The sequence below is a fragment of the Jaculus jaculus genome, chromosome 19 (assembly GCF_020740685.1).
Source record: "Jaculus jaculus isolate mJacJac1 chromosome 19, mJacJac1.mat.Y.cur, whole genome shotgun sequence".
NCBI lineage: Eukaryota > Metazoa > Chordata > Mammalia > Rodentia > Dipodidae > Jaculus > Jaculus jaculus.
Window position 1 is genome coordinate 58,442 of NC_059120.1, and position 20,170 is coordinate 78,611.

Consider the following 20,170-nt stretch of genomic DNA (forward strand, 5'->3'; position numbering starts at 1 on the left):
TGTCTATCATGGTGGAAACCAACTGCCCTCTAATTGGACTGGAGGCCTGCTCCATGGGAGGGAATACATCCCTGATAATGAAAACTTAAAACAGGGGTAGTCATGAACGCTAGGGGTATAACGTCTGCTGCTGTCTGGCTAAATATATATACTATGCTTATCCAACTGCCCAGTAAGCACTTGTCTTAATGTTCATACCCTTATATTAATGCTACTCTCACTTTTGGTAGAGAATCTTCTCTTCAGATGGCAGTGACCTTGGGATGACTCAGAAAGCATAATGGTCTGGGAAGAAGTGACAGGAGTAATCACAGTACTGTAATATCTCTATCATACCTTCCAAGGCTCAGGGTCTATTGTGGAAGAGGTGGTGGAAAGAATGTAAGAGCCCAAGGAAGGGTAAGACTCCTTACAATGTGCAACCCCCCAGACACAAAATGACCTGGCTATCCATGACCTCACAGTGCCTGAATCTACACAAGACCATCATAATAGGAGAAGATCATGACATCAAAATAAAAGAGAGACTGATTGAGAGGGAGAGAGGATATGATGGAGAATGGAGTTTCAAAGGGGTAAGTGGGGGGAGGGAGGGCATTTCCATGGTGTTGTAGTCAGGTCCACATTGCTGGCAGAAATCACCCAACCAAGAGCAGCTTCTGGGAAAAAGAGGTTTATTTTGGCTTATAGGCTTGAGGGGGAAGCTCCACAATGGCAGGGGAAAACGATGGCATGAGCAGAGGATGGACATCAACCCCTGGCCAACACAAGGTAGACAATAGCAACAGAAGAGTAACAAACATTGGCATGGGGAAACTGGCTATAATACCCATAAGCCTGCCCCCATCAATATACTCCCTCCAGGAGACGTTGATTTCCAAATCTCCATCAGCTGGGAACCTAGCATTCAGAACACCTAAGTTTATGGGGGACACCTGAATCAAACCACTACACATGCGATATTTTTTATAATCAGGGAAGCTGTTAATAAATTAATTTGAAAAGAGAAAAAAAAAAAAGAATTAGTTGGGCAATGCCCAACAAAGGAGAATAATCAAAACAAAGAATGAAGAGGAAAAGGGGAATTACCTATGCCAAATGCTGCCCGTGGGTCAAGGAGGGAGAGAACTGAAAACCAACCTTTGGATTTGGAATGTGGAGGTCACTGATGCTCCTGTGAAAGACAGATTTTGAAGTGGAGATGAATTCAGACTAAAATGAGCTCACGAGAGAGAAGATTACTACAGTTTCTTCTAAAGAAGAGAAAAATGGTATACTGGCTTCAGAAGTGGGGACAAAAGAAAATTTGCTCAGTTTCTACCAATGGTCATAATCCAGCAGAAAGGAGAAGTAGATGGCATAGCAAAGAGAGAGGATTAATCTGAAGGAACATTGCCTTTTCTAGATGAGAGTGTGCATGAAGCTGGGGATGAGGCAGTTCATCATGTAACAGAAAAGGGTCTCATTTGACCATGGGGCATGTGATAGTTTGAATGGATGGCCCCATACACTGATGCATTTTTTTTTTATTAAACTTCCTACTTGAGCCCCTGACAGGCAGATCTTTGCTACAGGGGTATATCACTAGGAGTGGGTCCAGTCCTATGGTATGTTTGGGGTGGATCTTGAGTTTAGTCCTAAGGTGTTTAGAGAGTAGTTTTAGAGTCTTGGTTGTTGGTGCTTGCTAAAAATGCCATAATGGGGGCTAAAGAGATGGCTTAGCAGTTAAGCACTTGCCTGTGAAGCCTAAGGACCCCAGTTCAAGGTTTGATTCCCCAGGACCCATGTAAGCCAGATGCACAAGTTGGCACATGCATCTGGAGCTTGTCTGCAGTGACTGGAGGCCCTGGCATGCCCATTCTCTTTCTATCTACTGCCTTTTTCTCTCTCTGTCTGTCACTCTCAAATAAAATATAAAAATAAAAAAAATTTTAAATGCCATAATGAATTCTAATACTTTGTATGCTAGTTTAAAAATAAAAATAAAAAGCTTTACAAATAGCTAGAAAGGAGTCCAGGATGACACTAGGTCAGTTCACCTGCTGAAGTCACACACTGGTACCTTGGATTTTAATACTCTAGAACAAACAGGAGCAAACCAAGCATTACATAAGAGTGCTCTGAATCAGCTCTTACTTTTCCAGAAGCACTGGGGGTCTAGACATCATGGTGATCCTCCTCCAGTACCATACCATAATAATAAAGATGCTGGGTGTGAGGAAGGTCTTCATAGCAAACCACACCTTGGTGAAGCCTCCATTTTGGTGGATTCCCTGGACAGAGATAAATCATAGTTTTGAATATCTTAGTATTATTCTTTACTATTGAATGTATTCTAGGACAGATAAGTGAACAGTTGTACCTATCCAACTTTCAAGATCAAAAGTATTCAGAGGGCTGGAGAGATGGCTTAGTGGTGAAGCGCTTGCCTGTGAAGCCTAAGGACCCCAGTTCAAGGCTCGATTCCCCAGGACCCACATTAGCCAGATGCACAAGGGGGCACATGCGTCTGGAGTTCGTTTGCAGTGGCTACCAGCCCTACTGCACCCATTCTCTCTCTCCCTCTCTTCCTCTCTCTCTCTCCCCCTCTCTCTAGCTCTCACTTTCAAATAAATAAATAAAGATAAAACAAAACAAAACAAAATTAAAAAAAAAGTTATTCGGAGTCACAGCATATACTGCCCTTAATACCCTCTGACTATTCCTCAAACATCATAAAAATATATATTGAAAAACATACAAATGAGCCATGCTATTCTAAGGGAGTAATTAAGAATATGATTAGGCAGGCATGGTGGCACACGCCTTTAATCCCAGAACTTGGGACACAGAGGTAGGAGGATCACCATGAGTTTGAGGCTACCCTGAAAATAAATTCCAGGTCAGCCTGGGCTAGAGTGATACCCTATCTCAACCCCACCCCCCACCATATGATCAACAGCCAGGTGTGGTGGTGTACACCTTTAATCCCAGCACTTTGGAGACTGAGGTAAGTAGATTGCTTTGAGTTCAAGGCCAGCATGGGCTACATAGTGATTCTAGGTCAGCCTAAGCTAATGTGAGACCGTACCAGGATAAAAAACCAAAAACAACCCAAAAGAGAATATGATCAAAGTTCTTTAAAAAAAAAAATATGAGAGAGAGAAGGTGGGGGTGGAGGAAGATTGGCATGCCAGGGCCTCCAGCCACTGTAATTTAACTCCGAATGTGTGTGCCACTTTGTACACGTGTGACCTTGTGTACTTGTGCCACCCTGTGTGTCTGGCTTATGGGACCTGAAGAGTTGAATGTAGGTCCTTAGGCTTTGCACACAAGCACCTTAATTACTAAGCCTTCTCTCCAGCTCTGACCAAAGATTGTTTTTTGTAAGCGTCACTAAAACATTGGAGATATCCCATATGCCAGTAAACATATGATAAATTGAAATAAAACTGTAGTGGAACACTAAACAATATTGAAAAGTAGATTTAATGATGTTCACAATATACTATTAAATAATGAAAAAGCAAGAAGCAAAAATCAGCTCAGTATGACTGCATGTTTCATACAGTAAGGATGTGTGTGTATGTGTATGCTCAAAGAAGTGGCCTTAAAAATATATTTCCAAATTTCAGTGGTGTTATTTCTCTAGGTTTTAGAATATTATAGGTGATTGTTATGCTTTTTCATGTATTTACCTGTACATTTTAATTTACTTTTGAATTATCTATACTAAATATATATCTTCTATGATTTTTTTAAATTGTTGTTTCTCAAGGTAGGGTCTTACTCTAGCCCAGGTTGACCTGGAACTCATTATATAGTCTCAGGGTGGTTTGAACTCAGGGAAATTCTTTTACCTCTGTCTCCCAAGTGATGGAAATAAAGGCATATGCCACCATGTGTGGCAATTTTTTGTGATTATTTTTGAATTTTAAAAATGCCCTTCTTGCTCCATTTCTACTTTCTATAAATTCAAGGGAAAGAATCTAACACCATTGTTCCCATTAATATTTGTACTTTTCTAGGTGAAACATTTTTGGTATTATCTTGTTCATTATGTACTCATAATCATATTATGATATTATAATCACTAAGTCCATGTATAAGTCCATGTAAATTCTTAATTGGGAACAATAATTGAACTGTTTTCCATTTATGTAATCTCACACATCTTATTTTCAATTTATGAACACAATAATCATGGTCATATATTATTCCCAATTTTCAATTGAGCAAAATGAGTCAAGTTTTTCACAGAGGTATTAGGACCTACAAGGAGCTCCCTCCTACACACACATCAGCTGGCCCTTGTGAGCACAGAAATGCCTGGACCAAGAAGAGGCTTCCTTCCCACATGCATATTCAAGGTCCTATGTGATTTTGGCCCCTGCTCCAAAGTCACAGCCTGTTGGCTTCATTACATTTACTTACCACCAACCGAATATCCTTTATCTCTCCGATTCCAACATTGATTTTCTTCTTCTCATTCACTGGCAGCCGGATATTTAGAAGGTAATACTTATGAGCTACTGATCCGATTTCCATGAAAGGAAGAACATCACACTCATAGTAACGGCCCTCATGCTCAGAAGTCTGTAACATCAAATGTTTGAGACAGGTCACTATTTCCAAAAGACTGTCTGAATCCTTTTATATTGGCCTCATATCAGCAATTTTTAGAAAACTAATGTGTAACAGTACATATTAGAGGTACAGACCTACAGCAGACACTTGAGTTACTTGAGTTACACAGAGCTACTCCACCTTTAAAAAAAAAAAGCCACATTTTAGGCAAGACCAAAAATTTTAAGTAAAAAGCAAAAATCTCTCTCTTGACACCTTTCTCAGCTCTTTATTCTTATTATAATCTTGCAGCATGTGTTCTAGATCTTAGGGAGTTCTATATTTATAACATGTCACTAGAGACCTCAAAAAACTCTTAAGTGTCTAGGACAAAGGTCTTGCTAAAACTTATTACAAGCTTGAAGATGGCTAATTGTTTTCATGGTGAGGTAAAACAAGCTGAAGATAACTTCTTTTATTGACTTCGTAGCAAAACAAGCAATAAAGCCCCCTTCAACAATCAGGTCAGTTTGCTTGAGATGCTAATTCAGAAATTTCTTCTTCAACCCAAGAAGCAATATTCAGTGAACTGAAGTTTAAACTAAACAGAAATATAGCTAGTTTTCAGAAAAGCTTCATGGGGCCTGGAGAGATATCTCAGTGGTAAAAGGCATCTGCTTGAAAAGCCAGGTGGCCCAAGTTTGATTCCCTAATGATTCCCTAAGCCAGATGCACAAAGTGATGCATGCGTCATTTGCAGTAGCAAGAGGCCCAGGCAAACCCATGATCTCACTCTCATATAAATACTTTTTGTTTCCTTTTTAACAGAAAACCTTCTTGGATTTCCTAACCAACAATTTAAAGACATTTCGTATGGTGATAGGAGTTGAAGGGGGACACAGTCTTTATTTTTTCCTTTTTTAACTAAATTCTTTCCTGCTTCTACAGGCCTGCTGGCTATGTGCCTACTAGGGTAGAAGGTGAGGGGAATATGGTACACAGAGTCTTAAGCTGCATTAGACAAGGGTTGATTCTTGACAGAGTAGGTGGAGATCTGCCATTAATGGTGGGTCTATAGGCCAGCTTTTATGTTGTTTTGTGCATCCTGATTAAGTAATAGGAGAGAATTATTTTAGGACTGAACTATTTCATAGGATATTTATAACTTTTTAAAAAATTTTTGTGCTTATTTATTTATTTGAAAGCAACAGACAGAAAGAGAGAAAGAGGCAGAGAGAGAGAGAGAGAGAGAGAGAGAGAGAGAGAATGGGCACGCCAGGGCTTCTAGCCACTGCAAACGAACTCCAGACGTGTGCACCCCCTTGTGCATCTGGCTAACGTGGGTCCTTGGGGATCAAGTCTCGAACTGGGATCCTTAGGCTTCACAGGCAAGCGCTTAACCACTAAGCCATCTCTCCAGCCCAGATATTTATAATTTTTCAAAAATTTTCAGCACAAAAGATCCATTGTGAAATTCATAATGAAAAAGATGGTAAGGAATGTACAGTCTAGTATGGAAAGTATTCTGCCACCTCTGTGATATTGGGGGGTTCCTTCCTAGACCAAGTCAGATCTTAAAGTGCAATAAATAGCCCTCTGTATTGAGACAAAAGACACTCATGGCCAACGTGGAGGAAGAACAGACAAGTATCTGATTTAGGTGCTTCTAATTTCTTCATTCATTCCTCACCTAGGCAGACAGCACTAATCAATTGGGACACTATAACCTCTATGGTGTGGGGGGCTAATCAGATATTACCAGTTAAACAGAGTTGGCAGATTCAGATTTTGAAAATAAAAAATTATGTGTGTAATAGTTTGAATGTGGGGTGTCCCTAATAGCCTAATGTGTTTGTGGTTATGCCTCATACTTAGTTCCCACATGTTGTGCCTTTGGGAGGTAAATCTTTGATGGAGGAACTGTATTGCTGGGCTGGAGAGTAGGGCTAGAGCTTAAGGTTCAGTCCCACTGAGTGTAGCAAGCTCACTCTTGTTGCTTCTACCCTGCTCATCTGACAAGATGTGGTTGTCTTTGGTTTTTGTTTGTTTTGAAACAGGGTCTTACTCTAGCTAAGGATGACCTGGAATTCACTTTGTAGCCCAAGCTGGTATTGAACTCACAGTGATGCTTTTTCCTCAGCCTCCCATGTGTTGGGATTAAAGGCATGCTCCACCACACCTGGCAGATATGACAATATATGATGCTTGGCTTTCTGCTTTTGTCATTGCTTCAGCAGCATGATAAACATTGAAGATGCCTCAGTGGTAAAAAGGTGTTTGTTTGGAAAGCCTGCCAGTCTGTGTTTAATTCACAAGCCACCCACACAAAAAGTGTCACAAGCATCTGGTATTCATTTATAATGGCATAAGAGACCCTGGTGTGAGACAGACAGACAGACAGACAGACACACAGACACACACACAGACACACACACACACACACACACACCCCAACCCTTTCCTTCCTTAAGCTATTTATTTCTGGTTGAATGTGGTAGGTTGAATGTGAAGTGTCCCCCATTCACGTGTTGATGATTAAAACTCATACTTGGTTCCGAGCTGGTAGACACTTTGGGAGATAAAGCCTTGCTGAAGGAAGTGTGTCACTGGGGGTAGGTCTTAAAGTGTATTAGTCCAGCCCTGCTGTTGTTCATAAGCCCAATCACTCTTGCTACTTTCTCCTTGCTGATAAGAAAAAATATGAAGTCTGGCTTCCTGCTCCTGCCATCATTTCCCTGTCATAATAAAACTTTCCTTCTAACCTACAAGCTGTAACTTGTAAGGACATAAACCCTTTCCTTCTGTACATTGTTTCTAGCTAGGTATTTTGTCCAGCAACAAGATGGTAACTGCTACAGGAAATTGATACCAGGAGTGGAGCCATGAGCCTATGGAGGCCAGAGGCAGAATATGGTAGTTTGAATGTAAAATGTCTCTCATAGCCTCAAGTATTTGTAATTAAGTTCATACTTAATCCCTAGCTGGTGGGACCTTTGAGAAATGGGGCCTTGCTGAAGGAGGTATGTCACTTTGTGTGATGGTTAAGTTCTACAATCAACTTATCAGATTAGGAATCAAGAGACATGCCTCTTGGATGGATCCATGAGGTTGTTTCAAGAAAGGATTGAGAGAATCCTTTCTCCAGAGTGGACAGCCCTTTCAGTGGTAGACTATACATAGTGAAACATGAAACACCAAGAGAACACAGCTCCTTTTCACCTGGGTGCCCATGCTACTTGGCATTGAGTATTTTTTTTACTTGGCTACCCTTGCTAGTCACTTATATGTACATCTAACCTGTTTTTTTTTTTTTTTTTTTGTTTTGTTTTGTTTTGAGGCGAGCCCAACCAACACACTGAACCACAGGGAATCGATGAGCTCCTTCCTGGTCTTTAAAATATTGTATTTTTATTTATTTATTTGACAGAGAAAGAGGGAGAGAGAGAGAGGGAGAGAATGGGCATTCCAGGGCCTCCAGCCCTGCAAACGAACTCCAGAAGCATGTTTTGCCTTGTGCATCTGGCTAACGTGGGTCCTGGGGAATCGAACCTGGGTCCTTTGGCTTTGCAAACAAATGCCTTAATTGCAAAGCTACTCTTCCAGCCCCTCCTTCCTGTTCTTTATCCCTGCTGATGTGACAAGATGTGAGCCCAGCTCCATACTCCTGCCTGAAACTTAAACTCTAAGCCACAAATGAGCCTTTTTCCTTTTATAAGCTATTTCTAGTTGGATATTTTATCCTAGTAACAAGAAGGTAACTGCTACAACTGTGGGAAGAGAGATTTCACAAATCTTAGGTATAGATGTTTAGTCCTATAAAAATGGTCTTTCTTCACCTACACCCCTTTCTCTCCTCTATTTACTAATCAGGGACAAAATAAGGGCTTTGCAGTACTGAAAATATGTCACAGTTCTTATTTAGCATGCATGATGGTTAGTGAACACTGTGTGATAACAATAGGGAGACAAGTGTCTGACGTGTTTCCAGTCAGAGTTTGGTTTATAGAAACTGAGAGACTAGAGAGATTGCTCAGCAGTTAGGGTACTTGCCAGCAAAGCCTGATGACCCAGGTTCAATGCCCCAGTACCCATGTAAGCCAGATGCACAAAGGATAGGTTCTGGTACAGCCATATACACACTTTCCATTGTCTGTCTATCTATCTATCTATCTATCTATCTATCTATCTATCTATCTATCTATCTATCCTCTACCTATCATCTCTCTGCTTGCAAATAAATGAATAAAATATTTTTAAAAAATAAATTGAGGATTTGGAGGTCAGGGAATAAAATTTACTTAATCTAATGCCACTGCACATGTGTCTCCCAAGGATTCACAGCAGTAGCAGAACTTGGGCCAGGAACTGGTTCTTCCTAATCCAGTCACTCCATACTGTTGTCTCCAGCTCCAATGGAGCAAAAGACACAAGTGTGGCAGAAACAAAGGAAGGGATGCCTTAGACATATTCACAGTTGGGCACTAAGCTGTAGTGGGGACAGTTCTGAATGCCAGGCCAGAGGCTCCTAACATAGTCTTGACTTTGTTCCTGTCTGGGTACCCTCAGCCACCTAACCTCATTTGGTCTTATTTCTTCAAGGTTAAATAAGATGAACTCTAGGGTCACTAATTCCCTGCTAGATCTCTGGTTGCCTACAATTTCTACAAATAATACTACCCCTCATGAGACAGATCTGTCCAAATTCAATAAATTTAGAGAGATACACTGGATTCTGTGATGCTGGCCAACCTACCAGGGTCAGCGTCAAATTCACTGTATGCTGTTGGGGTCTTTCTTTCTGAAGTTTTCCCTCAATCAGTATTTAGGGCATTTTAAAAAGAGAGATATTAACTTTTACTTTCTGCCTCATTCCATGTTCCCTCTCTCCTTTCTCTTTCTCTCTCTTTTTCTCCTTACTCCCAACTCTCTCCATCCTCCCCTAGATCTGGCATGAGACTGTCTAATTAGGACAAATTACAGCAGGTGGTAACTTTATTTTTTTTTTTTCTTTCTCTTAACTTCACAATCCACCAGGGACTAAAGAGCTTTAAAGCAATTTCTCATTTAATCTTCAGGCTCAATATTAAATTTCACTGCAATCAAAAGCATAGGCTTAATGATTCATTTCTTCACACCTTTCAAGGTTTAATATCTTTCTCGAAAGGGATCAAAATATCCTAAAGATAATTAAGCAGTTGTAAGCAACACTCCTCCTCCCTATTCTCTTTCCCAGTGTATAAGGAAAGTAAAAAACTGACTTGTCCCTTTTTTGAGGATAAAATTCTATACTCAAAGCCCTCTAACCTTATATTCAAACAGGCTCTCCTCTAAAAGGGGCAGTTTGCAACACAGCTAGTAAGGTTTTGATTGATTTTTTCCATTTCCTTAAAAATATGAAAGTGATATTTCTCTCTATTTTATAGCACCCTACCATTTTTACCAGTAGATTTCCCCCAATGACCTATCCAAAATAATTCTATTTGACACTCAGCAAGGGGTCTGGGGCATTAGTATCTCTTAAGAAAATAGTTGCTAACAATACCTAAACAAGACCTGCATAATAGGAGGGGGGAGTTGCGGGAATGATGACACCAAAATAAAAGAGAGACTAGTTGGAAAGAAAGCATTCAGTGGAGTGGAGATTCAGGAAGGGGAGAAAGGAGGGTGGTGAGAGGGGATGGTTATCATGGCATATTGTCTATATGGGCAGAGTTTGTCAATAAAAAATGTGTTGTTTTATCATAATATTTCAGACAAACAAGAAAAGAATCTCAGGTAGGCATCCCTTCTGTTCTTTTTTTTTCTCCTTTGCAAATATGTGAAATATTGACTACACTGCAATCCCACCACCAAGACAAACAAAAATGACTAATGTTTATGGGTTATGCTTTCTAAGGAATGGGAGATATATTTGCAAAGTGAAAGCAAATCTTTCTACTTACCTGAGAATCAGACACTATCACCTATCAAAGTACCATACCTTGGGGGATGTGAAGGAGCATTTGAGTTTCCGTGGTACTCTCTCATGGGCCATTTCAGTCCATTCAGCAAGTACATCATCACGGTAAGCCAGGGAAACATCCATGGAAACTTCTGCATTTTCTCCTGCAGAAAGAGGACATACTTTAAGAACATATACTCCACTAATTTTGAAAATCTGAAAGAAATAGATGATTTCTCAGATGCACATGATCTACCAAAATTAAATCAAGATGATACAAACCATTTAGATAGACCTATAACAAACATGGAGATCAAAATGGTTATACAAAACTTCCCAACAGAAACATGTAGGCTCAGATGGATTCACTAGTGAATTTTACCATACCTTCATGAAAGAACTAACATAAATGCTTCCCAAAGCCTTCCATAAAACAGAAAAGGATGGAATTCTAACAAACTCCTTGAATGAAGCCAGCATCATCCTGATACCAAAAACCAGACAAAGACAGAATAAAACAAAAAAAAAAAAAAAAAAAAGAAAAAGAAAAAAGAAAGAAAATTACAGACCAAGTTTCTGCATGAACATAGATGCAAAAATTCTCAACAAAATACTGGCAAACAGAATAAAAGAATACATCAAAAAGATCATTCAACCCAGCCAAGTAGGCTTTAGTCCAGAGATGCAGGGACAGTTCAACATACACAAATTGATAAATGTAATACACCATACAAATGGACTGAAAGAAAAAAAAAAAAACACATGATCATCTCAATAGATGCAGAAAAGGCATTCAACAAAATCTAACATCCCTTCAAGGTAAAAGTCCTAGAGAAATTGGCAATAGAAGGAACATATCTCAACACAATAATGGCTATTTATGATAAACTTACAGCCAACATAATACTAAATGGAGAAAAACCTGAAGCTTTCCTACCAAAATCAGGAAGAGGACAAGGGTATCCACTGTATCCACTTTTATTTCATATAGTACTGGAAGTCTTAGCCATAGCAATAGGCACAGACATACATAAAAGAGATAGGAAATGGAAAGGAAGAGACCAAATTATCATTATTTGCAGATGATATGACTCTATACATGAAGGACCCTAAAGACTCTATCAGCAAGCTGTTAAAGCTACTAAACACTTTTAGCAACATAGCAGGATAGAAAATAAATACACAGACATCAGTAGCCTTCCATAATACTAAAAACAAACACACAAAGGATAAAATAAAGGAATCACTCCAATTCACAACTGTCTCTTAAAAAGTAAAGTACCTTGGAATAAACCTAACCAAGGAAGTGAAGAATCTCTACAATGAAAACTTTAAAACACTCAAGACAGAAATTGCAGAAGACACTAGGAAATGGAAAGGCATCCCATGTTCTTGGATTGGAAGAACCGATATTGTGAAACGTCAATCTTTACAAAAGCAATCTATACATTTAATGCAATCCCCATCACAGTGCCAATGGCATTCTTTATGGAAACAGTAAAAACAATACTAAAATCCATTTGGAAGCACAAAAACCCTGAACTATCCAAAACAATTTTGAGCGACAAAAATAAGGCTAGTGGGGGGCTGGAGATATGACTTAGTGGTTAAGTGCTTGCCTGAGAGATCTAAGGACCCCGGTTCGAGGCTCGATTCCCCAGGACCCACGTTAGCCAGATGTGCTAGGGGGTGTATGCGTCTGGCATTCGTTTGCAGTGGCTGGAGTCCCTGGCATGCCCATTACCTCTCTCTATCTGTCTCTTTCTGTCTGTCTATTGCTCTCAAATAAATTAAAAAAAAATAAAAATTAAATTAAAAAAATTAAGACTGGTGGTATCACCATACCTGATTTTAATCTATATTACAGAACAATAGTGACAAAAATAACATGTTACTGGTATAAAAATAGATAAGTATATCAATGGAACAGAATAGAGGACCTAGATGTATGTCTGGACAGCTACAGACATCTGAATTTCAACAAGAATGCCAAAAGCATTCATTGGAGAAAAGACTGCCTCTGCAACAAATAATGCTGATAAAACTGGATATGGGGCTGGAGAGATGGCTTAGTGGTTAACTGCTTGCCTGTGAAGCCTAAGGACCCCGGTTTGAGGCTCGGTTCCCCAGGTCCCACATTAGCCAGATGCACAAGGGGGCGCACGCGTCTGGAGTTCGTTTGCAGAGGCTGGAAGCCCTGGCGTGCCCATTCTCTCTCCCTCTCCCTCTATCTGTCTTTCTCTCTGTGTCTGTCGCTCTCAAATAAATAAATAAATAAAAACTGGATATGTAGGAGGATGAAATTAGATTCTTATTTCTTACCATGCATAAGAATTAAGTCTAGCTGGGCGTGGTGGTGCATGCCTTTAATCCCAGCACTTGGGAGGCAGAGGTAGGAGAGTTGCTGGGAGTTCAAGGCCATCCTGAGACTACATAGGAATTCCAGGTCAGCCTGGACTACAGCAAGACCCTACCTCAAAAAAAAAAAAAAAAAAAAAAGCTACAAAGAATTAAGTCTAAATGGATCAAAGACCTTAATATCATACCTAAAACTCTAAAACCACTACAGGAAAAAGGAGGGTATACCCTTAAACATCTTGGCATAGGCAATGATTTTCTGAATATAACCCAGTTGCCCAGGAAATAAAACCATTAATCAACTACTGGGACCTCATGCACTTATAAAGCTTTTGTAGAGCAAAGTACACTATGAATAGAACAAAGAGGCAACCTACAGAATGAGCGAAAATCTTTGCCAGCTATACATCTAACAGAGGATTAATATTTAGGATGTACAAATAACTCCAAAACCTAAATAATAAGAAATCAGACAACCCAATTAAAAAATGGACTATGATATACAGAGTCATTTATCGAACCAATAACTGTGGGCTAACTCCACAATGCACGACCCATATGCCTCAACAAGGGGGAGCCAATGGGGAGGGGTAGGTCACAGATAAGCCTAATAATGCTACCAAACTGCCTGTACTTGCAGAATAGAAAACTAATGAAAAAAAGATGTAAAAAAATGGACTATGAAACTAAATAGACAGTTTTCAAAAGAAGAAATACAGATGGCCTATAAACATCTGAAAAAATGTTTTACATCCTTAGCCATCAGAGAAATGCAATTTAAACTACTTTGAGATTCCATCTCACTCCTGTCAGAATGGCTATCATAGGGAAAACAAATGACAATAAATGATAATGAGGATGCAGAAAAAGAGGAACCCTTCTACACTGTTGGTGGGAATGTTATCTGATGAAGTCATTGTGGAAATCAGTGTGGAGGTTCCTGATACAGCTAAAAATAGATTTGCCATGACCCACCTGTATCAGTCCTAGGCATATATCCTAAGGACTTGTCTCACTACCTTAGAGATACTTGTACATCCATGTGTATTGCTGCTCTAGTCACAACAGCAAGGAAATAGGGCCAGCCTAGATGCCACTCAACTGATGAATGGATAATGAATATGTGGTACATTTATACAATAGAGTTCTATTCAGTGGTGAAGAAAAACAAATTACAAATTTTGCAGGGAAATGGATGAACCGAGAAAAGATTATACTTAGTGAGGTAACCCGGGCCCAGAAAGCCAAATGCTGCACGTTCTCTTTCATATATGGATCCCAGCTGCATATGTTTAGACATGTAAGTGTCTAAAAGAGTAAAAATTGGTAGCAGAGAACAGTAAGCTAGAAAGTGCCTATAAAGTTTAGGAGAGGGGAAGACTTAAGGAGATGGTATTGTGTGTATATATACATATATAGATATATGTATATTTATAAGTTAAATTAAATTATATGTGTAAATGTGTGTGTGTGTGTGTGTGTGTGTGTACATAGATGAACTGATTACTGGGCATGGAAAGGCCTAAGTGAAGTCAGGGGAAAAGACTGAATAAAGGAAGGGTGAAGAGAGGGTTAGAGTATGAATAAGCCATAGGGAAACCTACTTTTTTGGACAATAGTGCACCCAGAACCCATAGATTGTTACTAGAAAAATTTCAGGGGCTGGAGAGATGGCTAAGTGGTTAAGCGCTTGCCTGTGAAGCCTAAGGACCCTGGTTCAAGGCTCGATTCCCCAGGACCCACGTTAGCCAGATGCACAAGGGGGCACATGCATCTGGAGTTCATTTGCAGGGGCTGGAGGCCCTCCTGCACCCATTCTCTCTATATATATCTGGCTCTTTCTCTCTCTGTCTGTTGCTCTCAAATAAATAAATAAAAATAAAAATAAAATATTTAAAAAAAAATTTCAGTGTCAGGGATGGGATACCTTCCAGTGAGTTGTTGGCCAAGGAAATCCCTGATGACCCCAAAACATTATAGGCCATTGTTAAGGCTCTTAGTTTCCCACTGGAAATAGATGGTAAGACCCTATTGCCAAAGATTCCACATGCTTTGGATGCAAAGTCAATGAGAAATCAAGCTGGAGCTAGGCTGAAAACTGCCTCCTTATAGACGAGCTGACAGAAAGCTGGACAAAGCTACACTGCATACAGCCCTATGGGAGACAGAAGCTATCGGTGAAGATAAAGGACAGTAGATACTGCAAGCCTCAAGTTTGGCCAGCCAGGCCAAAGGAGCCAATGGGTGTAATAGTGGCATATCTGTTATGGGGGAAGCCACTACTCACTAATTGGACTGGAGGCCTGTTCCACAGGAGGGAATATATACCTGGTACTGAAATTCTAGTCAAAAGCCTATGATGGGGGAAGTCATGAGCCCTAGGGGTGTAACACCTGCTGGTATCTGGCTAAGTGTATCTATTATGCTCATCAAACTGCCCAGTAAGCACTTTTCTTAATGTCCATACCCATATATTAATGCTACTCTCACTCTTGGTTAGAGATGCTTTTCTTTTCACATGGCAGTGACCTCTGGGATGACTCAAAAGGCACCATGGTGCTGAGAAGAAGTGACTGGGTGGTCAAGAGTGATCAAAAGGCTGTTGTTCATAGGAAGACATAGAAAGAGTTTGGGCTCAGAGTTTAAGGTGTACATGCATAAGCAATAAGTATTCTTATGGCATGAATGAGGCCACAGATGAAAAGAAAGGGTCTATGGAGCCCACACTTTCTGGTCATTTTAGCACAAAATTCCAAGATCCTCAAGAAACCTAAATTCAAACCCAGCCTTCCAGTTCATTAGGAGAGTAGTCAGAAAATAGAACATATTTTGCTTAACAGGTTATTGGCTTAATTTATTATTGTGAAATACTTAAAGACAGGCTGGGCATGGTGGCACATGCCTTTAATCCCAGCACTCAGGAGGCAGAGGTAGGAGGATCACCGTGAGTTCAAGGAGACTACATAATGAATTCCAGGTCAGCCTGGGCTAGAGCAAGACCCTACCTTGAAAACAAAACAAAACGAAAAACTTAGACATATGGTAGGCATGTTTTCACTCATAATCCTGCCTTAGGCCTCATAAAGGTTAGCAGTGAGCTTTGTTGTAGCTATAGACTCACCTCCTGGCCTTGCCACAGCTTTATCAGTTCTTCTAATTTGCTGGGAATACCCAAGGGAAAGACAAACAAAAATTCATATACTATTTTAGTATATAATCACTCCATTTTAAGCAGTGATATCCTCTGAGATTTCATTTAAGTTACTTTATTTCATTTTTACAACAATCTTATTTTGATTAATAAGTAAACCAAGGCTCTTAGATGTTAAATAACTTGTACAAAGATATATTGTTGATATCAACATGAGGGAGATGAATGTTCTGAAATGGCCTTAAAGAAAATTGTGAGGGGGCTGGAGAGATGGCTTAGCGGTTAAGCGCTTGCCTATGAAGCCTAAGGACCCCGGTTCGAGGCTCAATTCCCCAGGACCCACGTTAGCCAGATGCACAAGGGGGCGCACGCGTCTGGAGTTCGTTTTCAGTGGCTGGAAGCCCTGGCGCGCTCATTCTCTCTCTATCTGTGTCTCTCACTCCCTCTCTCTCTCTGTCACTCTCAAGTAAATAAATAAAAATGAACAAAAAAAAAATTAAAAAAAAAAAGAAAGAAAATTGTGAGGGCTGAGAGCTCTGGAAGCTCTGCTTGCCTAATGTGGGCATAGCCACAAGTTCCATCTCTAGGACTGGGGGAAAAAAAGAAAAGTTATCTATCATCCCCATTACTCATTTCTTTTTTGTTTGTTTGCAGCAAATTACAATAATTATTTGCTACATTATAAGTAACCTTTTTACTTACTACCTCTATGCATCTTTTTTGTGTGTGTGGTTTTTCAAGGTAAGGTCTCACTCTAGCCCAGGCTGACCTGGAATTCATTGTGTAGTCTCACAGTAGCCTCGAACTCATGGCAATCCTACCTCTGCCTTCCGAATGCTGGGATTAAAAGTGTGTGCTACCATGCCCAGCTTTCTATGCATCTTAAAATATCATGTTGTATACATTAAATGTACCCATAATTTATTTTTAATGGACTATCACCATTTTTGTATCACTTAAAGAAAACTGTCTAGCTTGTCATAGAAATATCCCCAAGCAGTTACAAAATATGAATTTTTAAAAGATTAATATCTTCCTTTATCATGTTAGTGTGTGTCCAAGTACTATTCAGTACTCATACTGTCATTTAAGGAAGAGGTTACATGAATTGTCCAAGAACACATAGTTAGTGAATAGTAATGGTGAGACTTCAAATTCCATCTGAACCACCACCTCAGAGCCACATTGTTCCTACTACTTTTGTCAATAAGAAACAGTGGACTTAAAAGATACCCAGCAGCGGAATAAAGCATATTTCACGAGAGAACTACTGAATTTTGACCAGAGGCCCTCCAAAGCTTTCTACATGAGAGAAATATGCTGTGTTGCTTAGAGGGGAAAGGATGGATCAAAATAACATAAGAAGTCCTCTGATCTGAGACTGAGGGAAGGATCTACCAACATTGTCATACCATGTCTCCATAAAGGATCTGAGAATTGGTGTGAGTCAAACAGCATCAAGCTGCAGGCTGGGGTTTGTGTGGCAACTCTGCCTCTCATTGCATGTGTGCCCAGAGGTAGGCTGGCTGTGGGTGAAGAATTCTGTCTAAGGAGAAGGAGGAAGAGGAGGAAGAAGAAGAATAAGAAGAAGGAGGAGGAGAAGGAGAAATATTTCATAGTGTCAGGAGATTCAAGAATCTTGATTTCCCTGGACTCTTGCCTGAGGTGTAGGGCCGGGGGGGGGGGGGGGGGTTCCCCAAGCCTCACATGTACTCCCATGCTACTCAGGGACTGCCAGTCACAAGAGTTGGTTTGGATAACCTCAGAAGATGCAGGCCACTCAGATCAACCTGCTCCTAGCCTACAACAGACATATAATCTGATGTTATTTATGCCAGCATTCCTTCTTCAATCAAAAACTGACCTGGCTGATATTTTCTTGATGCTTTCAATTAAGGAAATAACAAAAAACAACCCTGTCCTATATCCATATGTCTGCCAAAATGGACTTAATTATAAATTTGGCCCTGCCTATGTTCTTAAGATACCCTCCGGGATTGGGTGTGAGCAATTATACAAATGAATGAGCATAATTATTTTACAACCCAGCCAGCAGTTTGGCTACCATGTATTTCTCATCCTTGTCCAACCTGTCAAGCATTTTCCGTATATATCATTCCAACGCATTATCTGCTAACTGAAATTAGATCTTCTCCGAAAAGATTTACCTGTCCCTGGTATAAGCAAGGCTGCCAGGGGATAAAGGCTGAACTGCTTGTAAATTAGTGAATCTGATGTGCTACAGAACATGGGTATGCTGTATCCCTGTGAGTGATTTCATCTACTTCTGAGGTTCAAGTATTCCATCTTGTTCAGATTTCTTTGAGTTAAAGATACATGTTCAGTTCTAACTGATGGCTCCTCTCCCAGGCTTCATAGAGCCAAACAGTCCAACTTGGTTGATTCTCTCTTTCAGGATTACCCCTCTCCACACTGTCCTCTCACGCTGCACCACCTCCAGCCTTGATGAAATGTTGGGAGCTATAAACCAAACCTCGGCCATGTTAACAGAGACTGCCATATAGCAAGTTAAGTTTCTACTTCCTTACCTAATATTCAACTACCAGAAACAATGGGATCTTACACCTGGCCAAACACTCCCCCATCCTGCTGGTAGCTGATGAAGAAACAAAGTCATTGCAGTTTAACCAGTAACTCTGTGATCTTTGCCCTAACTATGTCCCCTCACCCCTACAACTCCTTGCCCTGACCACATCCCCTTCCCCCTACAACCCTATATAAACCTACATGTAAGAATAAACTCTCGGGCTGGAGAGATGGCTTAGCGGTTAAGCGCTTGCCTGTGAAGCCTAAGGACCCCGGTTCGAGGCTCGGTTCTCCAGGTCCCACGTTAGCCAGATGCACAAGGGGGCGCATGCGTCTGGAGTTCGTTTGCAGAGGCTGGAAGCCCTGGCGCGCCCATTCTCTCTCTCTCCCTCTATCTGTCTTTCTCTCTATGTCTGTCGCTCTCAAATAAATAAATAAAAATTAAAAAAAAATATTTAAAAAAAAAAGAATAAACTCTCGAGGCCATGACAAATACCTAGCATGGTCTTCTTCTTGTGTCTGTTTGCCTTTCACCCAGGTTAGCTTCTCCTCAAGTCCTTGTTCAACTCCCCGCTGGCCAGGGCAATGAAATACTTGCTAGTTCCTGTCTATTTCACACTATAGTCAAAGAGGTGGTTTCCAATGTCTTTACACTATCTTCTGTCCAAAATGAAAAGTACATGAGTAGCATAATAAGCTACTGTCTGGCTCCTATTTAGCATCACAGGTACATGTCCTATGGGCCCTTCTTTTCTTCTGTCCACAATGGCAACCTCAGCAAGAAGTCAGCTCTGGAGACAGATACCAACCAGGGAATGCAGCTGAACTTGACCAGAATGCAGCTGACCTTGACCACTTGCCAAGGACAAGTTCAGTATTGGGCAAATCTCTGAACTTCTCCAGCCAAAAAAACAGAAATAATAATGATGTCTATCTTAGAAGGCCAGGAGAAACAACAAAGGCAATCCATGCCAAGCACTAGACAGAGGCTTCAGTGAATGTTGTGGCTATTTCAAAGCTGCTACTGGTTTCAGCGTACAATACTGGTGATAAAAAGACATATAAGGCAAAATCATTGCCCTCAAATTGTTCACAGTAAATTGGGAAGGGCAAGCATATAGATAAATAAGTACAGGCCCATGTGTTAGCTCAAACTGTATTAAAAGCACATCAAGTACAGTTAGCTCAAAGTAGTCAGAGCACTGGGTCAAATAATATAGCATAGAAGGTATGACCATCCAGAAATGGTGTTTACCTATGAACTATGGAGTGAGATTTCACTAGACAATAGGATAGAAGGGACTGTACACAAATGAAGTTGCATGTATAAAAGCCATATAAACATGAAATAGCATGGTATAGTCAGAGAAAGTAACCAATTCAATGTGGTAGGGATTTTAGAGGGTCAGGAGAGAGTAGAAGGTCAGCTAGCAGGAAGGGTCTGATGATAAAGGAACAAAGCTTGAGCTGAATGCTGCAGTATGCTCTTTAGAGCTGTGTAAAAGGTAGACCAGGATGGGGTTGTGGGGTACCTGTTAGAAAGCCAGGTGGAGAAAGCTGGATAGCTGCATTACATAGCTGTCAGCGTGCTTAACATGATTGTATGTCTCTCTCTCTCACACACACAC

The 20,170-nt window shown here is 40.4% G+C and overlaps 1 protein-coding gene across 1 annotated transcript in view; it reads right to left on the bottom strand.

Annotated features, from left to right (window-relative positions):
• Positions 1-20,170, bottom strand: part of Wls (Wnt ligand secretion mediator) — a 120,484-nt gene that overhangs the window by 24,767 nt on the left and 75,547 nt on the right. The window contains exons 3-5 of the mRNA XM_004671382.3: positions 10,526-10,650; positions 4,414-4,575; positions 2,137-2,273 (exon numbers count right to left, since the gene is read on the bottom strand). Of these exons, the coding sequence (XP_004671439.1) occupies positions 2,137-2,273; positions 4,414-4,575; positions 10,526-10,650 (424 nt within the window). The remainder of the gene's footprint in view (positions 1-2,136; positions 2,274-4,413; positions 4,576-10,525; positions 10,651-20,170) is intronic.